General features: G+C 40.8%; 1 protein-coding gene across 2 annotated transcripts in view; it reads left to right on the top strand.

Moving 5' to 3' along the window:
• The window catches only part of RASA2 (RAS p21 protein activator 2), a 158,062-nt gene that overhangs the window by 94,790 nt on the left and 42,359 nt on the right, over positions 1–20,913 (top strand). For both annotated transcript variants that reach the window (XM_040348803.1, XM_040348804.1), the window contains 7 exons: positions 343–419; positions 7,476–7,577; positions 9,263–9,419; positions 10,195–10,343; positions 10,450–10,564; positions 11,178–11,252; positions 16,595–16,718. In XM_040348803.1, the coding sequence (XP_040204737.1) occupies positions 343–419; positions 7,476–7,577; positions 9,263–9,419; positions 10,195–10,343; positions 10,450–10,564; positions 11,178–11,252; positions 16,595–16,718 (799 nt within the window). The remainder of the gene's footprint in view (positions 1–342; positions 420–7,475; positions 7,578–9,262; positions 9,420–10,194; positions 10,344–10,449; positions 10,565–11,177; positions 11,253–16,594; positions 16,719–20,913) is intronic.

Here is a 20,913-nt window from a genome sequence, read left to right as displayed (position 1 = left end):
TTACTAATATCATGCATATAACTGTATATAAAAACTACCCATAAACTATAGAGAAACGGAGAAGTGTGGCCTAATCTTCTATACCTTTTTTTTTTTTTTTTCATGTTCGGCATGTAAATGGCCTTTGTTTGTTCCATCAAATGATATTTCTGGGCAGGATGTTAGCTGCGTGTTAAAATATTTTCCCTACTGTACAACCTATTTTGTGTGATGTGTGTTTTGTGGAACCTTAAAATGGATACTAATTTTAATGAGGGAGATTGCAGCTTCCATATGGTGTTACTGACCATATTAATATACATTTTTATAATAAAATATGTATTAATAAATGTCTCTTTTCAGGTGACAAGATCAAGTAGCTACACTAAGAAGTCACAATTTCAAGTAGAGGAAGAAGATATAGAAAAACTAGAAGTGAGGTTTGTAGCTCAGAATAGTATTTTTATGCTATAAAACTAATAATATAACCTCTGGTTTTGGGAAAGGATACCCAAAGGGTTATATTTCAAAATAAAGAAAATTGTAAAAAATCTGTAGCTTCAGTTAAAGAGGTGAAATACACATAGGAGCTATTTTACCTGACTAAGAATTTTGTCTTTTCTGTCTATCTAACGCTGACATTTAAACACCTCTTATAAACAGAACAGGTCTGTCTGACACTTAGGTAAAGTAGCACTTTATCCTAGCCCTTCCTAAGGTCAACATACTTTTTGCACTATAGCACAAGCATTTGGCTCATTATGCACTTTTTCCTCCTGCAGTCCGAGCTCTGCTGCTCAGGATATGCAAGATACTGATGTAAGTCCCATTCATGCACTTGCACTGCTCTAAAATATGAATGTGCAGCACTCCTTATGATAACAAGTGATCCTCGCTTAATTAAGTATTTCATTATATAACCAAACATTACTTTCAAATGTAAAGTAAATAGTGGGTGATACTAATAACACAAACATTGATCTAGAGATATATTATATATATATATATATATATATATATATATATATATATATATATATATATATATATATATATATATATATATATATATATATATAGCCATGAGGTGCAATGTCGAACTTCCAGTGACCAGTATAAGAGAGTGAGAGCGATAATGGCAAATTTAACACACCTGCTCCCCATTCACACCTGAGACCTTGTAGTACCAAAGAGTCGCATGACACCGGGGAGGGAAAATGGCTAATTTGGACATTTTCACTTAGGGGTGTACTGACTTCTGTTGCCAGCAGCTTAGATGTTAATGGCTGTGTGTTGAGTTATTTTGAGGGGACAGCAAATTTACACTGTTTGTACAAGCTGTACACTCACTACTTTACATTGTAGCAAAGTGTCATTTCTTCAGTGTTGTCACACGAAAGATAGAATACAATTTCTACAAAAATGGAGGGGTGCACTCACTTTTGTTAGATACTCTGTGTATGTGTGATAGAGAGCGAGATATATATACCGGTACTCTCTATGTGTGTGTGTATATAAGAGAGAGAATTATTTTTTTGTGTGTGTTCTAAGTAAATTTTCGAGCAAAAAATATATAATTTCTCCTTTTTAAAGTGAAAATTATTAAATACAGCTTTTGCAAAGAAACCATAAAAATGTACAAAGTCTACATAAAAGATAATCCGCAATATTAGTTGTAATATCCCAAATGGTGGTGCATGGGTCACAAAAATTCATCCAGGTCTTAAATCGCCAATCTCCCAGTGTGCCACTCCAAAACACCACAGTGTTCATCAGGTGGCCTCTCACCTATTCAGATGGATCTCGGTGTTCAAAAGAGGTCAAACACGGCATTAAAATCCAAAGCCACCACTGGATGTCTCAGTCTGCAGTTAAATCGGCTTCTCAACTCCCCTTTACACCATATTATAATGCTCATAGAGAATATGTAAAGAAACCTCAGTGCTCACTGAATATTTTTAGAAAGAGCAATCAAAAAAAGAACACTCCACATTTTATAAAAAAAAATTGCTGTCTATAATTCACTATTACCAGATATAACTCAGTGTGACACACTTTATGGAGATTGTATATGTGTGATATCATCTGTATAAGTAGTGCTATTGGTTTATTAGTTTCACCCACTATGTACTTTACATTTTGAAAATAATTAATTTTGTTTATACCTGTATATAATAAAATAGTTGGTTAGGTGATGATCAATGGTTGTATAATAGAGAGCTGCACACTGTAGCCCTGTTGGTGGTTTTATAATGGTGTTGGCTACTATAAAATTGAATATTCGTGATTCATTAGAGCAGTGTGGGGATAGTTTACATTTAAATAAAGAAGCAGTGCATAATTTTTTTTTTTTTTTTTATAGTGTTCACCTTTTCATTTTTTGAAAAGGTGAACACCGTAGACCCCCAACCCCCTAAGAAAATGTACCATTTAAAAAAATGAGGCAATTTTAAATTGTGAGCAACACATCTCAAAGTTTGGACACGGCCATGTTGCTGGAGTTTTGGGAGAGGAACGTTGTCCTATTTTTGCCTGATATAGGTTTCTAACTGCTCAACAGTCCTGGGTCTTCTTTGTCATATTTTTAATTTCAAGATGCACCAAATCTTTTCAATTGGTGAAAGGTATGGACTGCAAGAAGGCCAATTAATCAACCGGACTCTTCTACTAAGAAGCCATGCTGTTGTCATAGATGCGGTTCAGCATTGTCCTGCTGGAATATAAGGCCTTCCCTGAAAAATATGTCTGGATGAGAGCATATGCTGCTCTTAAACCTTGATAAATCTTTCAGCATTGATGGTGCCTTTCCATATGTGCAAGCTACCCATTCTATATGCACTAACACACCCCCACAACATCAGATATGCAGACCTTTAAACTGAGTGCTGATAAGCCGGAAGGTCCCTCTTCTCTTTATTTCGGAGAACACAGCGCCCATGGTTGCAACAGAAATTTTAGATTTAGTTTCGTCTGACCACAGAACTGTTTTCCACTTTGCAACAAGCAATTTTAAATTGGCCCAAAGAAGACGACAGAGTTTCTGGATGCATGATAGAGTTTTAACCTCCATGGAATGGCCAACTGTGTTCAGACAGTGCAGTGATTTTTGGAAGTATTCCTGAGCCCATGCAGTGATGTCCATCATAGAATTATGACCGTTTCTAATTCAGTGCCGTCTAAGGGCCCCGACGGCATCCAATATTGCATTTCAGCCTTGTCCCTTGCACACAGACTTCTCCAGATTCTCAGAATCTTTTAATGTTATGTACTGTAGATGATGATGATATTTAAAGTCTTTTAATTTTACGTTGAACATTATTCTGAGGTTCAAAATTGTTTAATGCTGTTCAGATTGGTGTACCTCTGCCCATCTTTACTTCTGAGACACTGACTCTCCAAGATGCTCTTTTTAACCAACTTTTTTTCCAGCTCTTCCTTGTTAGTACCACTTACTTTGCCCTGTCGCAACTTTTTTTGAGACCTGCTGCTGCCATCAATTTCAAAATGACCCTATTTTTTTCTTAAAATTGTACATTTTCTCAGTTTAAACATTTGCTATGTTTTCTATTTTCTGTTGTGAATAAGATATGAGTTTGAGGTTGGCAGATCGTTGCATTTTGTTATGTAGATTTTACACAGGGTCCCAACTTTTTTGAAATTGTGGTTGTATATCTGCCTGGAGTTCAGTGTCATTGTGAAATTCAGCTTTAATAAAGCTTAAATATCCAAAGTACCGTATTTATCGGCGTATAACACGCACAGGTGTATAACACGCACCCTAACTTTGAGGGAAGTTTCGGGGGAAAACTTTCCACAGCCCCCTGCGTACAACACGCAGGCACAGTTTACCCTCTATTTTCAGGGTAAAAAAGTGAGTGTTATACGCCAATAAATACAGTAATTGTTTTTGAGCAGGATTACTGTACATTAACTACATTTTGCTGTCCGAAAAATAATTTCTGTGCTTTCGATATGAGCACTTCCCAGTAAATAACAAATTTTTTAAATGGTAGTCAAATGTGCATTTCTACAGGAATATGCTTTTACAAGGCACACAATTTTTCCTTAGAACTTCTAATTGTTCAGCCATCACAAGCTTATTTTTTTCTTTTGTTTTTCAATCTATTATATCTCAACTCCTAAAGTTGCATTCGATTCATTGCAGTTACATTACTAGTAAAAGTACCTGGATTTTACTTAATTTTTTAGACCTTTGTACAGCAGCATTCACTATGGGATAGAGATTGGCAGCACTATTTGCAATTTTGGACGTTTCTGTAGTGCACATGTGCTATCAAGATAAATGCTGACACTGAAGTGACAGAGATGAGCTTATACGTCTGCTGCTGCTCCTTTACTTTTTAGTCTAAAGCCTGGGGGCAAGGATTTTACCAATCTGCAAGGCCCTGCAATAGAAGGTTTTGTACTCCTCCCAGGTGCCAGTGTCTCTTGCTCTCCCTCCATTCCAGCACTGCAGCCTATTTCTACGACTTTGCAGGCTTCCTGAGAGGTGAGTATAATAACTCATGTGTTTAGGGACATGTCAGGGTCTCTAACTGCAGTCAAGCTACAAAGGTTCTGAGAGGAGGAGTTTCAGGAGGTGGGGTCAGTACAGAAATCGCTGCTTGCAGGCAGCAAGGTACCATGGGATATGTAGTTCTTAGAAGAAGAAGGTTAACAGGGAATCCAGGAAGTTGTGGAAAGGGATAGCTAGCAGACAGGCAGTACTCGACATGAAAGGGTCTTTTTCAAGTAAGTTTATATTTGCTTGTCAAAATTAACTATTTGTGGTGTTACAATGCTAAAAGTGCTTGCTGTGACCATAGCAATCTTTTAATTGCATTGGTTGTCATACATGGGCCAGGCGGTATATGGATAATTGCCTCTCACCATCCAAACCAATGGCCTTGCCATTGCTGCTTCTTTTATCTGCAGGAATCTGTGGCTTGGATAATGATTGTACTTTACCAAATGATTTAGTCACACGTTTGCTTACACTGAACAGGGATCTGCCATATTGTATTTCTTGTGCGCAATCCTTTTCTGCATCACAATTATGCATGGTCCTTATGCGTCATTCTTTTTGTCCTTTTATATGGTGTATTTGCTGTTATTGCAGACCAGCGCTGGAGGGTAAGCAGTGACAGCAGCATGTGTCTGCAGTTTTGATGTGTGTGTTTTCCTTTACTGCTATCGAGGTGATTTTATTTGTGTGTGATCCCTGTAGCAGCAAAGGGAATTCCTCTTTTTTTCCCCTGAAGATTGCTATTTACCTATGAATATAAGCAGGTTAACTGCATGTTTTTTACTTGGCATAGTTTGAGACTAGTATTTAGGGGTGTGTGCTTTGTGTGTGTAGTGTCTTGTGCTTTGACACGTAACTGATAAAAGTCTGTTTTGACTTGAGCATAATTGCCATTTTGGTTGTGTAGCTTAAAACTGCTTTGTAATGTGATCATGGAAGCTTGGCAGTCACATCACATCTATTGAGCAATCTCCTTGTTCTGAGGTATGCGTGGGTGCCTGTCACAAGCAAGCTTTATTGTGCATGCTAATTTACACCAAGAACATTCCTGACAATAAGTCTCTTACTTTCTTTACTTCCTTATCCGTAAGGTACCAGTAACAGCTGAAAGTTGTGTCATTATTAAATGGCTACTTGGGGGGGGGGTCCTCCAACTTGTTTAACATTTTTACGCTCCAATTTTATAAATCTTAGTGGAGTGGTAATTTCACCACTGATATTTTTTATTTTTTTGTTTAATTTTTACTTTAGTTTTTAGCAACATTGGTTACGTTGAGTATTGTTGAATAAATAAAAAATATATATATTGTGTGTGTGTGTACCTAAAGGGATAATATGGTCACTTTAACTGCAGTTTTTTTCCCAAAAATGTTTGCTTAAAAGTATTTACATTTTTTTATTTTATTTTTGCAAAAGATGGACTTGGCCTTTAAAATGATAAATAAATACACATATTTATTGCAGATAATACTGTGGTGGCATACAAGACTTGTAGTTCATTCATTTACAGATCTCTGCAAATTAATGACATGGAAGAGCCCCACACAACTGTGCCGATTTCAAATCTGCAAGGTGTTGCAGGGGAGATGAACCCCCACACCCTGTCACAGGGAGGGCCTTTTGGGGGGGGGGTACAGTTCGGTCTTCTGTTTGGCATAATGTTACACCCTAAATGTGGATGTAACATGGTCTTAAAGTTGTACTTGGCCTTTAAATCCACTAAAAGCTGGCGTTCTTTGTTTTGGATATATTTTTTTTATGTTTAAGTTGGTGACCACTGCAGGGATAAAGCCAAGAAAAGTATATTGCATTTGGTGCAAGTGTGGTGGGCTTGGAAATCCCAACACCCAAAGGTCTCATTTTCACAGCTGTAGAGGGCTGTACACTGTGATGGAACCTATTATTGCACCTGGGAGTTCTCAGTGTTTGCATACAGCCCTGGACAAGTCAATAATAGGCTGAAGGGCATTGCAGCTGCACATCCAAGTGGTTACATTAACACAGGGACAGAGGAGTGGCTCTGGATGCAGACTGTCTCTGTCCATGTTCTCGCTTCCATCCCCGTACTGATGCAAGTGCTTGGATGTGTGGTTGCATGCTTACAGTTGTGGCCTCTGTCAGCCTGTCATTGATTTGTACAGGCTGTATGCAAACATCAGTGACTCTCCATGCACGGAAATTGCACTCCTGTGTATGCTCTGTGTATGTGTGAATGAGACCTAAGAACATTTAGAAGTTTGGGTAAGCCACTTAAAGGTTAACCATTACTCCTAGTTCTACATCAGTTATTGAACATTTGATCATACTGGCTAAATAAGTTTGCCTTGATATTTTGTGCTTTCTTCTGTTAGACCTATTTTGTAAGCCATTGGTGGTCGGCCATTAAAAGAAAACTTCAGGCAATTGGAAAATACATAACGTGCTCCCCCCCCCCCCCCTCATCTTTTGGTTTTTGGATGCACTATTTAGAAGAGAATGTCGTTTCTTTAAATGCCTTTTGCTCAGAGAAAATCTCCATATTTATGCTATGGGTACCAACTAACCGTTGCACAGAATGAAGATTTTTATTTAGCACCAATATGCACACAGTAGGCCTCGTCTAAAGCAATTGTAATTGACACTTTTCCAAAAATCAGTAAAGGGGAAATGCAGCATCTGATATTTTAAGTTCACTGGTGGCTTTATCCTGAGTGGAGTTCTCCGGTTGTCCAGGGCCCTGTTTGGGATGCACCACTACCTCATTTCGCAATGATCCAGTCTCTGTGTGGCCCTACTTGTCTGGCCTAATATGCTACAATGCTTTTCTGCCTAACTCTAATAAGATTTTATTATGAATGCAAAAATAGAGGCATGTTTGGTCCTTGTTTTTGAAGCTGTTTTTGTATGTATTAGTTTATTGCAGATCCCATTAACAGGAAGCTGTAATAAGATGCAAATGGACATAAATGTCACATAATGTTCACTTTTGCAGAGTGGATCTGTGGAACAATGGGAATCTTGCTCAAGATGTTTTTCTTGGAGAGGTCAGAACGTCCGTGAGTGTTTTAAGGAATGATTCAACCCACAGGGCATGGTATGTATCCCTTCTTTTGACCAGACACTGATGTCCCTACTGTACCTGTATGCCTTTTACAACACCTTCACAGAGAATGGAGAACTATTTGCATCACTGGCTAGTAGTTGCCTTCAATTGTGCTTGCTCTGTAATGTTGAAGATGATTTGCTGTTCATCCAACCTTTTGAGTTTTAATGCGTTTTCAGGATCATACCCAAACATGTATAGCCATATGGGTAACTCTGTATATACTCATGTGACTGTTACTGCATGTGCTCGGCTTCTCCTCTGTTTTGGGATCCTTCAACATCATCTGTTACCCCACATATTATGCTATTTGACAACCATTCACACCTTCAGGTTATTAGAATAAGGTGCATTGGGAGACTTTCACACCTCCCCATTGTTATGGACTATTAACATTTGCCTAAACCCATTCCATGGTGATTGGATAAAAGTGGCATAGTTACACAGGTGGATACAAATGCCAGGCTATATTGCTGACAGCCATTAGAACTGAAGAAGCTGCTTGGACAATAAAACTCTGTTACAGAACAAGTCCAGTAGACTACTCAGTATACCAGGCTTGGATACATGAGAACCTTCAGACATGTAAGCCCTCTTAAAGAATCCTGTCATGAGGGAATTAATGTGATTTGCCATTTCTGACCTATGCTTTTGAAAATGCTAGTAGCCTTCCTATTGTGTTGATGCTTTGCCTTCCAATGCTTTCTGGACCACAGTAAAAACAGAGATAAATAATATGGATTCTTGAACACTTGTGCATGTATGTATGTATGTATGTATGTATGTTCCAAGTTTGTGAAGCACTAAAGCCAGAAACAGCCAGGCAACTGTCTTTTTCAGAATCAGCCTTGTAGTTGCAGCCCAGAATGATATTCTTTTAAACGTTTACAATCTTCACCATCTGCTGGCCAAATCGGGTATTACAGCCTTTGATTATGTTAGTGCGAACACCAACTTGTCATAAAGAAAAAGGGAAAAAAAAAGTGAAGGCTTCTAATTCAGATTTTTCGTTCAGAAAATGCTACTGTTTAGCTGCCTTGCTTACCCTGTCATTACAGCACAGTGGTCCCCAAACGGTGGCAATCAATGGGGGCACTATTGCTGCCACTGACACCAATGATGTTATTCCTCCCAATAACCACAGGCGCTATTCCATTTTTTTTATTTTTCCCCCACTGCTGACCAATCCTAGGGTATTTTTTCGCTCCCACTGACCACCAAGCCTTCAGCATTGTTTGTGCACACTGATGATGGGGCATTTTTTGTTCCCACTGGGTTTGGAGGGGGAGGGGGTGGGATTTATAGTGTGAAGGTTTTTGTTTCTTTTTACTAGGGGCTAGTGTCTGTATAGTCTATATAACCTCTTGCTCTGCTTTTACCAACTGGGATAGAGCAAATGCACAGGAGGCAGTATTGGTCATGTGTTTGGTAAAGGAAGTAATTTTATAGGCAGGATAAATATTTCTGAAACTTCGAATGGTATGAAACCTCTATGGTCACATTAGTTGTTTGCCATTACTGTGTATGTGTGCAGGTACGGACAGTAATCTCTTCCAAAAATTAACTCCTCAGCAATTGCAGCAAAAGTATTACTACGCCTTATTCCTCTTGCCATTTTGTAATTGTTGCCATGCAGATGTTAGATGTGACACTAATGAATTATTTTTGTTTTTTAGGTATCTTCTCCAGCCAAAAGACAATGGAAGTAAATCCTCAAAGTATGATGATCTTGGCTCCCTGAGGCTGAGTATCTCCTATACAGAAGACTATGTGCTGTCTTCAGAGTTCTATTCACCTCTAAGAAATCTGCTGGTGAAATCATCAGATGTTCAGGTACTTAATAACACAAGTCATCAGGACTCTGGATATTATTTATGAGCAAACTTTTACGCCAAATAAAAACTCAAAACGCACCACAGAAATGGGTCAAAGGCAAACTGCATAGGTGTGAAGCAGGCATAAGGGAGAAGTACAGCCAAAGCTCATTTGTCTGTACTTCTCCTGTGGATCACAGTAGAGCAGCTGTGGCCCATTTTCAGCAGACAGAAGCCCGCTGTCTGCTGACGTCGCAGAGCCAGCTCAGGCTGGGGAAAGATCACGACACTATGGTCAGGATCCACCTACAGCCCTGGATCAGCACCTAGCCCAGCCTCTCAGTGAGCCACTGAGAGCCTGAGCCAGCCGCTGGCTGAATATACTGAATTATTTGCTTGCACATGATCGGATGATGGAAAACAGCAGAACTTTAATGGTGCAACTGTACTTCTAAAGTCTATATCGCTTCAATGCGTCTGTATTTACATGTGCTTACGGCAGTACAGGGGCATACAGCTGTTCACTTTTATGACAGGCGTTATGCCCCACCTGCTTTGCTGCAGGAAAATGCAGTGTTTTTTTGTTTTTCATGTTGGGCATATCTTCTGCTTGTATACGTCCATGTGAATGAGACCTCAAACTATCAAATCCAAATTATCAACCATAGTTGCACAAATTGATGTTAAGGTCGAGTTTGACACAAGTGAGTGAGTGGATATGTAGCTTAAAATGCAAGTTGGCCAGAAGCAGTAGATATCTTTCCCTAACACTTATGTATATTTTTATATTCCAGCCAATCACTGCCTCAGCTGCCTTTATCCTGGGAAAAGTATGTAGAGATAAAAATGATGCTGTCCTTCCACTGGTCCGGCTCCTTCTCCACCACCAGAAACTAGTACCATTTGTGGCAGCCATAGCACAGCTGGACTTGAACGACACAGAGTATGTACCTATGCAAAATACATGTTTAAAATAGTTTTGTTTTTCCAGTCCAAGATGTTCAATGCACAAATGCCTTTTTTTCTTTTCTTTTTTTTTTTTTATATAGAGAAGCCAATACTATTTTTCGAGGAAACTCCCTGGCTACTCGCTGCATGGATGAGACAATGAAGATAATTGGTAATCATTATCTGAAGGTGACTCTGAAGAGTGTTCTAGATGAGGTAACTGGTAATATTATAAGGGTACTTGTTTTTAGTAATATTGATTTAGAAATATACACAGTATTTATCTTCTCTGCATAATGTTCATTTTTATTTCAGTTTTACAGTGCAGATCTAGATGGTAATTTTAGCTATATCTCATTTTTTCCAGCTTTGTTATATACGGTGCAGCAGGAGTGACAGGCTGAACAAATAAACCTTTACATCACAAACGCATGTGGTGGTGATTCCAACACATGCCTTAGGAGGGGATTTTTTTTTTTTTTAATAGTTACTGTATTTATTGGCGTATAACACTCACCTTTTTACCCTAAAAAAAAAGGGGTATACTGTGCCTGCGTGTTATACGCAGGGGGCTGTGGAAAGTTATTTTCCTGAAACTTTCCTCTTAAAGTTAGGTTGCGCGTTTATACGCCTGTGCATGTTATACGCCGATAAATGCGGTATCTATGTGTTTATTATCCTTTCTGAAGCTTCATTGCTACACCTGCATAGGATGTAAATTACATTTAAACTATGTACGCAATCATTTTGATCTAAATGTAATATTTTGATTCAGCTTGATCTGTTACTTTTAACAAAGAGAATGCTCATCCTGGACTTCATATTTTAGATATGCGATTCCCCGAAGCCCTGTGAGATAGACCCTAATCGCCTAAGAGAAGGAGACAATGTCGATAACCACAAGGTGCGTCTTCTGTTTAAAGAGTGTTCTTGGCATCTAACCTAGAATATGCAGCTAAAGCTGGTGGGATAAATGCATCTTTATTATGCTTCCCCACTGCTGATGCAAATGGTTCATTTTTCAGGCCTAGTCGCCCTTCAAAGTTATTTATCCTTTCTAGAAACTTGGATACCACTCTCAATCTAACAGAGTAGTAACAATTTCAGAGAGGGCAAATCTGAAACATTCAGGTTGCCATGTATTTGTGTATTACAAATACTGTATATACTCGAGTATAAGCCAAGTTTTTCAGCAATTTTTTTTTGTGCTGAAAATGCCCCCCCCCCTCCGCTTATACTTGAGTCTCCTTCCCCACTGTGTCCATCTGCAGCGATCTCCCGACACTGTAATATGTAGTCAAGTCTAGGTACATGGTCACTGGCTGTCAATCATTACTGCACAGCGTCTTTTGTTTCCATGAGCAATTACATACGTGGCACAAAAGACTACCAATGTGCAACCTTGCAATCTCAAGCCCTGTGATATGTAGTCCAGTCGGCGGCCATGCAGTGTACCAAAGCCCCGCCTCCTCCTAGTCCTCGTCTGTGATAGGCTGAACACTGGCTTCCTGCTGGGAGACTGAGTCAGTGTTCAGTCACGAATGAGGACTAGGAGGAGGCAGGGCTTTGGTACACTGCATGACCACCGACTGAACTACATATCACAGGGCGGGAGATTGTAAGGCTGCACATTGGTAGTCTTTTTGTGCCACGTATGTAATTGTAATTGCTCATGGAAACAATAGACACTGTGCAGTAATGATTGACAGCCAGAGACCATGTACATAGACTGGAAGCTAAAGGAACAGTGTTTTTTAAGTTAATGGCAAAAAAGGGCACCAACTCACTGAGCAAGCATCCCAGAGGTTTAAACATAACCGATGCATTTAAATATATAAAATGGTAATGGTATATAAAAACATGTAGATGTATACATTACAAGAATAATGACGACTCCAGAAGTGCAATTTATGGTATATATTTATACATGTATTCTCTGCATTATCTAAATGCAGCAAAAATATATTTTCCATTTTTATTTTTTTCACTTGTGCAGATGCCTGTAAACCCCCACATTAAATGCAGCGTTACATAATTAAGGACAGTGAGGCTGAGGCATGCAGATGGACACAGTGAGGCTGCAAATGAACATTGTTACAGTATCTGCTGCATTATCACCCTAGATCAGGGGTCTCCAAACTGCGGCCCGAGGGCCAGATGTGGCCCTTTGCTAGTTTTTATCCGGCCCTCAGGGCTTTATTCCTCCCACTGATGTGAGGCACTATTCTTCCCACTGACTCCAACAAGGGGGCACTTGTTTTTTCCACTAATACCAATGATGAGATACAATTACTCCTAGGGGCACTACTCCTTATCCTACTGATCGCAAACTATGAGCCCATATTTATTCTCACCAATGCTGGGCCCGGGGAATTTTGTACCCCCGCTGGTCACAATCTGGCCCTCCTAAAGGCTGAAGAACAATAAACTGGCCCTTTGTTTGAAAAGTTTGGAGACCCCTGCCCTAGATTATACTCAATAAGTCTTCCCAGGTTTTTTTGTGGTAAAATTGGGTGGCTCGGCTTATATTCAGGTCGGCTTATGCTCAAGTATATATGGTACTTTTATCAAAATGCAACCCCTACTAATTTTTTTAATTCCTCTTCATGGCATTGAGAACTTATCCTAATGAACTCTGAGCATCACCTGTTAATGTACATTTGTCAGATATTATGCAAGAGAAAGGGAAAATTACAGCTTGTAGTTTTCTTTTGGAAAAGCAGTGGACTGTGTTTGAAAATGTCAAGCCACTGTGCCGCCACCTTTTTTGTTTTTAATATTATTTGTTGTGATCATCTTGTGAAACCATTGAATATTTACCGATAATTCTCAAAGTAAACCTTCACTCACATGTTGGACATAATGTCATCCTCCCCCCTTTTTTTTGGGGTAGCAAGTACTTCTTTTTTTTTTTTTTGAGTGGGTACTTGCTCCCACTCTTCATGACACTCTTCTCGGTCCTCCCTCTGGGTTTTAAGAAGCCAGTGCTAGACTTGTTTGTTTTAACTGTGTGACGTTTCTCTTTAATTTTTGTACCTAATTTTTATAACCATATTCAAATTAATATTTATTGGAACTTTAAACTATCCCCAGTGAAATTAGTGCTAGCCAGTAGAGGGCAGTATGTAGATTGCTTATAAAATACAGTACAAAATAGAAGACAATAAACATCAAAAGGAACAGGCTATTTAATTTCAGCAAATGCTTGTAAATGCCAACATGTTCTAAAATACAGGTTCTCTAGCTATGATTTACAGAGAGCTGTTTTGGATTTATTAGTTTTCTAATACTTGTACCTAAATGCAGCTTAGTTTAACAGCTCATTCCCAGTATTCAGCACAGTAAATTGTATTTATTGTGCATATCGTTGCTACAAGAAGCAACCTCATCGAAGGAGCGCAAAGCGCCCATTTACACCTTTGCGATGCTGCACATCACCAAGGCGTATACAATTGACAACAGTAGAGAAGTTTAAAAAAAACTTAACCCAACTACCCTCACCTCATGTTAATTGACAGTTTGACCCCTTGTTTATCAGTTTGTTCAAAATATGTTGATGTTAAAAAAAAAAAAAACTGTATAATATAAATGGATATACAATTTTAAATGCCAGAATGGTGTTAGATCTGTCCTGTTGAGACAAACTGTCTGGGATCATTTGGGAGAAAATGCAGATTTCTTCTTGCACGCTGCTCAGCATCCCGAGCTTGTGGGGAAATCTGTGGAATTGTCTTCTAAGATTCCCCAGTTTGACGCTGTGGGAGATGGGACAAGTTTTATTTTTATTTTATTTTTTTGACCTACAAAAAAAAAAAACAGTACTTGCAGCCTCTGTTATTTTCCACACGATCAGCACTATGGACAACATACAGCCTTTTTTAAATCAAGCCCTTTTTTAACCATATTGGACAATGTTTATCAATCGTAGAGCCCTGAAATATTTTCATTATGCCCTGGTAGAATTCCAATTTCAAGCCGTATAAATATTGCGTTGTGCAAGTGCATTTGTAAATTGCAATTAATAGATTGTATTTGTGCTTAAAAAAAACTAAAACCAAAAAAAAGTTTTAACTGCATCTCTTTATAATCCAATTATTTTGGTTCCAGTGGACAAAATTATTATTTGATCCCCTGCAGATTTTGTAAGTTTGCCCACTTACAAAGAAAAGGGTCTAATTTTTATCATAGGTGTATTTTACATGAGAGAGACAGAATATCAACCAAACATCCAGAAAAAAAACATGTGATACAACTGTTATAGGTTGAGTTGCAGTGAGTAAAATAAGTATTTGATCCCCAAGCAAAACATGTCTTGGTACTTGGTGGAGAAGCCCTTGATGACAAGCACAGAGGTCAGACGTTTCTTGTAGTTGGTTACCAGGGTTTTCACACATCTCAGGAGGAATTTTGGTCCAGTTTTCTTTACAGATCTTCTCCAAGTCCTTAAAGCGGGAGTTCTCCCATAAATGTTTTTTTTAACTTCGATTCCCTTAGATTGATGCTCGTTGTGTCTAGGGGAATCGGCTAGTTGTTTTAAAACCCGAGCAGTACTTACCGTTGTAGAGGGCGATCTTCTCCGCCACTTCCGGGTATGGGTCTTCGGGACTGGGCGTTCCTTCTTGATTGACAGTCTTCCGACAGGCTTCCGACGGTCGCATCCATCGCGTCACGAGTAGCCGAAAGAAGCCGAACGTTGGTGCGGCTCTATACTGCGCCTGCGCACCGACGTTCGGCTACTTTCGGAAAATCGTGACGCGATGGATGTGACCGTTGGAAGCCTGTCTGAAGACTGTCAATCAAGAAGGAACGCCCATACCCGGAAGTGGCGGAGAAGATGGCTCTCTAAAAAGGTAAGTACAGATTCGATTTTAAAACTAGCCGATTCCCCTAGACACAACGAGCATCACTCGAAGGGTAAAAACAGCATTTTAGCGGTGAACCTCCGCTTTAAGGTTTCTTGGCTGTTGCAACTCGAAGTTTCAGCTCCCTCCATATATTTTCTATAGGATTAAGGTCTGCAGACTGGCTAGGCCACTCCATGACCTTACTGTGCTTCTTCTTTAGCCACTACTTTATTACCTTGGTGGTATGTTTTGGTTATTGTCATGCTGGAAGACCCATCCATGACCCATCTTCAGTGTTCTGGCTGGGGGAAGAAGGTTCTCATCAAAGTTGGCCTGTACCTTTTAGCAGAGGAACAGCCCCAAAGCATAATGTTTACACCTCCGTGCTTGACTGTAGAGATGGTGTTCTTTGGGTCATAATCCTAATTTTTCTTCCTCCAAACACGTTCAGTCGAGTTAATGCCAAAGAGCTCAATTTTGGTCTCCTCTGACCACAGCACTTTCTTCCAATCCTTCTCTGAATCATTTAGATGTTCATTGGCAAACTTTAGGCAGGCCTATCCATCCGCCTTCTTGCTGCAGGATTTCATCTATGGTATTGTGTTACCAATGGTTTGTTTGAGGACTGTGGTCCCAACGGCCTTGAGATCATTCATATTTTCCCGTGTAGTTCTGGGCTGATCCCTCATGATCATCCTTACCCTCATGAGGCAAAATCTTGCATGGAGCTCCAGACCGAGGGTGAGTGATGGTTATTTTGTATTTCTTCAATTTGCAAATAATTTCTCCAACAGTTGTCTCCTTCTCGCCAAGCTTCTTGCTGACGTTCTTGTAGCCTGTTCCAGCTTTGGACAGGTCCTCATTCCTTGTCCCTGACACCCTTTTGACAGCTCTTTGGTCTTGCCCATGATGGTAGAGCAGGACTAATCTGTGTACCACATGAGCACATACTGTAGCCAGTCTGTGGGAGCCAGAATTATTGTTGGTTGGTAGGGGATCAAATACTTATTTTACTTGCTGAACTTCAACTCAATTTATAACATTTGTATCATGTGGTGGGTTTTTTTCCTGGATTTTTTGGTTGCTATTCTGTCTCTAATATTTAAAATAAACCTATGACAAAAATTATAGACTCATTTGTAAGTGGGCAAACTTACAAAATCTGCAGGGGATCAAATTATAATTTTCCCCACTGTATATCCATAACACTGGTAGGCTGATCAACCCACTAGGTTACTGTGTCAGCAGTAGATCTATCCTAATGCTAATAGTTTACAAATGTGACCTACCCTGTCGTGAAGTCTCAGTCCTCTTGCACCATTTTTATCCATTCTTGTATACATGATAATGTTTAATGATCGCTATACAGTACTAATAGCTTGTTTTAATGCCTCCTCTACAGGACAATCTGAGAAGCTATGTGGACAAAGTTTTCTCCTGTATAGTCCAATCCAGCATGAGTTGCCCCACTGTAATGTGCGACCTTTTCTCTGCACTGCGCCACATGGCTGTCCGCCACTTTCCTAGTAAGAACTGCATTTTCTTTAGCTCTGATGGTTAGAATGGGTTTTATTGCAAGCTTCTATGGGGCAGCTTGGCTATGCTAAGATGAACTGACTGTTATGTTAAAGGTGCTTCACTTGTACTACTCATAGAAGTGAATAAAACAGTGATTTTCAGATGAGAATTCGGGCTCCAAACCGCCTTGTGCGCTTTCATGGTGGTTTAGGCATAGTGCTTTTCGCTACTAAACAGATCCCCTGAAGTAATTGAATTGGTGGAAGTTTTTAAGATTTTTATATACTTCTGTTTCCTGCACATTTTAGGCCTCTTTCACATGGGGTGGATCCGTAATGATCCGCTTCCGTAAGCTCAGCGGGGATCGCTCCGTTGATCCCCGCTGAGGCGGCGGATAACAGGGCGGTCCCCGCACACTGTACAGGGACCGCCCTGTCTTTTCTCCGCTCTCCCCTATGGGGAGATTGGATGAACATGGACTGTATGTGCGTGTTCATCTGATCCGATCTGCTCTGCAGACGGAAGAAAAAATAGGGTTTTCTTCCGTCTGCAAAATCGGATCTTTGCGGAGGTGGACGATTAAGGGTGTCAGCGGATGTTCATCCGCTGACACCCGCAATCACATAGGGACCAATGTATGTCCCTTTTTCATCCGCAAACGGATAGATGAAAAAGCGGAAATATGGTCCGCACGTGTAAAAGGGGCCTTAGACTTTTCTTACAGGAGAAGTATGATCAAAGCTCTTCTGGTCATACTTTTTCTGTGGGTCACAGCAGTGCACTTAGTCCTGCACTCTTGTGATCCAGCTAACAGCGGGCTAAAGTCTGATGTCAACTGATGCTACAGAGCTGGTCCAGGCTCTGCTCCGACAATGTTGGAATCTGCCCAGATGCCTGACTGGCAGTGCACCACTGAGAGCCTAAGGCAGCCACTCCTGCATAGCCCGGTGGTCCAGTGAGCACTGGAGGGGCAGAGCAGTGACTGACAGTGACAGTCGCTGCTCCCTGCTCAGAGCAGAACTGAGCGATCACTGATCAGTTTTTGATCGCTCAGCTCTAAGGGTAGGCATGGGACAGGTGTGTGTGTGTGTGTGTGTGTGTGTGTGTGTGTGTGTGTGTGTGTGTGTGTGTGTGTGTATAGATTATCTCACAAAAGTGAGTACATCCCTCACATTTTTGTAAATATTGTATTATATATTTCTCACCTCACCTTGCAGGACAGCAATGCATGAGATAAGAGGCTCCTCCCTACAGGAAACACAATCAGTTCACAGCTGTTTAAAAGGCCCCAGCTTACCTTTTTGTTCCCTCAGTATTGATTGTTTTTCTCCCACAGCGGAAAGTTTTTTATTTATTTTTTCTCTGACCAGAAGACGGATGTCGCCCTGTGAGCCAGGTTTAGGATTGGCGGTGCTGCACTAACCTGCCTCCTCAGAGCTTCTCACAGTTCGCCACCACAGCATTGTGCAGGTGGTTTGGGTGTAACCAAATCCCCTGCCGGTGCACGCCGCTCAGCAGCCTGGGACTCCTCCTGTCTTCCCCTGCGTGCAGCGGGTGCCAATTTGCTGAAGTCTAAACGATGCAAGACACCAAGGGGAGGACTTGGCGTGCTCCAAGCCTCACAGAAACACAGTTTCTCAGGTTGAAACTTCCTGTCAGAGCAGGAGGGTGGTGTAGCGTGACCCAGGATGTGGGCTTAAAGCATGAAGGAGATGCAAGACCCACGTGGCTGCCGAGGCTGAAGCATTCCTATCTCACAGGGCTCAGTGAGCTGCAAGGAGCTGAAAGTCTGTCTGAGCCAACCTCATGGAGGAGGCTGGAAAGACCGCACAGGTGGCTGCAGGCAAGAGCAAGCCGGGGCAGGGTAAATGCTGTTTACCTACTATGGGGGTGACCCCAGATTAAGAAGTAATCCCCCATGCTCTCATCTCTGAGGAAGGGGGCCTGCAGTCCTGATACAGGGGGCAGTTCTTGCAGATTCCCCAAGCGGAGTGCAGGAGGTCTCTGACAAACCACCTTTCTCATCCGCTAGCACTAGTGGTAGTAAAAAGTGCGGTAACTGCGGGGAAAGATTGTCTGAATCCCATACCAAGCCATTTTTGTAATAGGTGTATTAACAAACTGCATGGAAAAGAGTCCTCGGGATTAATAAAAGATTCAATCTGTTCAAGAGGAAATGGCCACTTTTTAATCTTTCCGCACCTCTGTACCCACACCTCAGGTGGTGGGCTCAGAGCAACTCGCCCCTAAAGAGGGTAATGGCCCTGGCACCACCACCCCCCCCTTTTGAAAAACGTTTGGATCCCAGAAGAGGTGTGTGGGCATGCTACTGGTGCAGTGCACAATGCCCAACTTGGCAGCTCCCAGTGGGGACAGCAACTTGGAAGGGGGTGATTTTTCTGGATCAAACCTCTATGCAAGAGCTACATATATTAACCTGTATCTAATGGTTGCTCTTTAAGCCCTACAGTTGCCTGATTGCCTCCAGGCTAAGATTGTGACCACCTCTTGAGGCTGGCTTAATTGAACTCTAGGTCTGTGCCCGTTAAGACCTTAGATGCTTGGGAGGCTTGGACTCTTTCACATGTGTAATAAGTGTGTGTGGGGCCAACTACACTTGCTCATACTTCAACAGCTATTACTACTTTGGGGTATTCGCACACCTAAAGCCCTGTACACATGATCGGTTTGTCCGATGAAAACAGACCGGTGGACTGTTTTCATCGGACAAACCGATCGTGTGTGGGCCCCATCGGTTTGTTTTCTATCAGTGAAAAAAAAAATAGAACGCGTTTTAAATTTTTCCTATGGATAAAAAACCCATAGAAAAAAAACGATCGTCTGTGTGGAAGTCCATCGGTCAAAAATCCATGCATGCTCAGAATCAAGTCGACGCATGATCGGACGCATTGAACTTCATTTTTTTTAGCACGTCGTAGTGTTTTACATCACCGCATTTTGGAACGGTCGGATTTTTGACTGATGGTATGAAGGCAAGACTGATGAAAGTCGGCTTCATCGGATATCCGACGAAAAAAAACATTGGATTAGATTCCATCAGATATCCGATCGTGTGTACGAACGCTTTAGACTTCCATTATTTGAAACTACCCTGCTTCCACTCTGGTGGTTGAAGGTTTAGTATATAGAGTCCAGGCTATGCCTGTGGTAGATTTTGCCCATTGCTGGGCAGTTGATTATACCATGACACTCACTTCATGCTTTGTCTGGTTGTACATCAGAAACACACATTGTGGAAGTTATTTGTGTCTTTTCTGGTTGTCTTACTGCTCATCAGAAATACAAAACCGTAAGTGACACTGTACTTTGTAGCTAAGCAGCAAATGCATAGCGTTAAGGTTGTTGGCGACATTGCTGTTGATCATAAGACTGTACCCTGTAGCTAACCAGATATACACAGCAATGCAGTAGCTAGTGACATCTCTGTTATGGCTATACACTGTTGCTAATCACAAATGCACAGCATTTAAAGTTTGTTAGTGACTTTTCTGTTATAGGACTGTACACTGTTGCTAACAAAAAATGCACTGCATTTAAAGCAGAGTTCCACCCAAAAAATGAACTTCCACTTTAAGGGAAGGTGACCCCCTGACATGACACATTTGGAGGGGGGGGGGGCGGGCTCTTTTTATGGCGCCAGAAGAAAGTTTACCTCTCTCCCCTCCCTCTCTGCAATCATCTGGGACACGTCACAGGTACAATGAGTGTTGGAGGCAATAGTGAAGCTTGGTGGAGGTTCCTTGAAGTTTAGGGCTGCATTTATGCAAATGGGGTTGGAGATTTGGTCAGGGTCAATGATGTCTTTAATGCAGAGAAATACAGGCCGATACTTATCTGCCATACCATCAGAGTGGCATGTGATTGGCCCCAAATTTATTCTGCTGCAGGACAGCAACTCCAAACATACAGCATATGTCACTATCTTAAACTATCTATGCATACTAGCATATTTATGGAATCTGAATAAAATAAAAAAAAATCTGAATAAATATCTGTGAATAGAACAAACACAAAATGAAAAATTGACCAGAGTAATCAGCCCCATACATATTGTACTTTTATTTTATGCATTTTAGTTGTATGATCCAAAGATAGAGATATTGTCCAGAGCACTTCACTTTTTGTTCTCGGTGATTTGTTTTATATGCCCCTGTGTATATCTCTTTGCATCCTGTGGGAATC

This window comes from Rana temporaria, chromosome 4, assembly GCF_905171775.1.
Source record: "Rana temporaria chromosome 4, aRanTem1.1, whole genome shotgun sequence".
Lineage (NCBI taxonomy): Eukaryota > Metazoa > Chordata > Amphibia > Anura > Ranidae > Rana > Rana temporaria.
The sequence above is the reverse complement of the archived record's forward strand: the minus strand, read 5'-3'. Positions and strand labels throughout refer to the sequence as shown.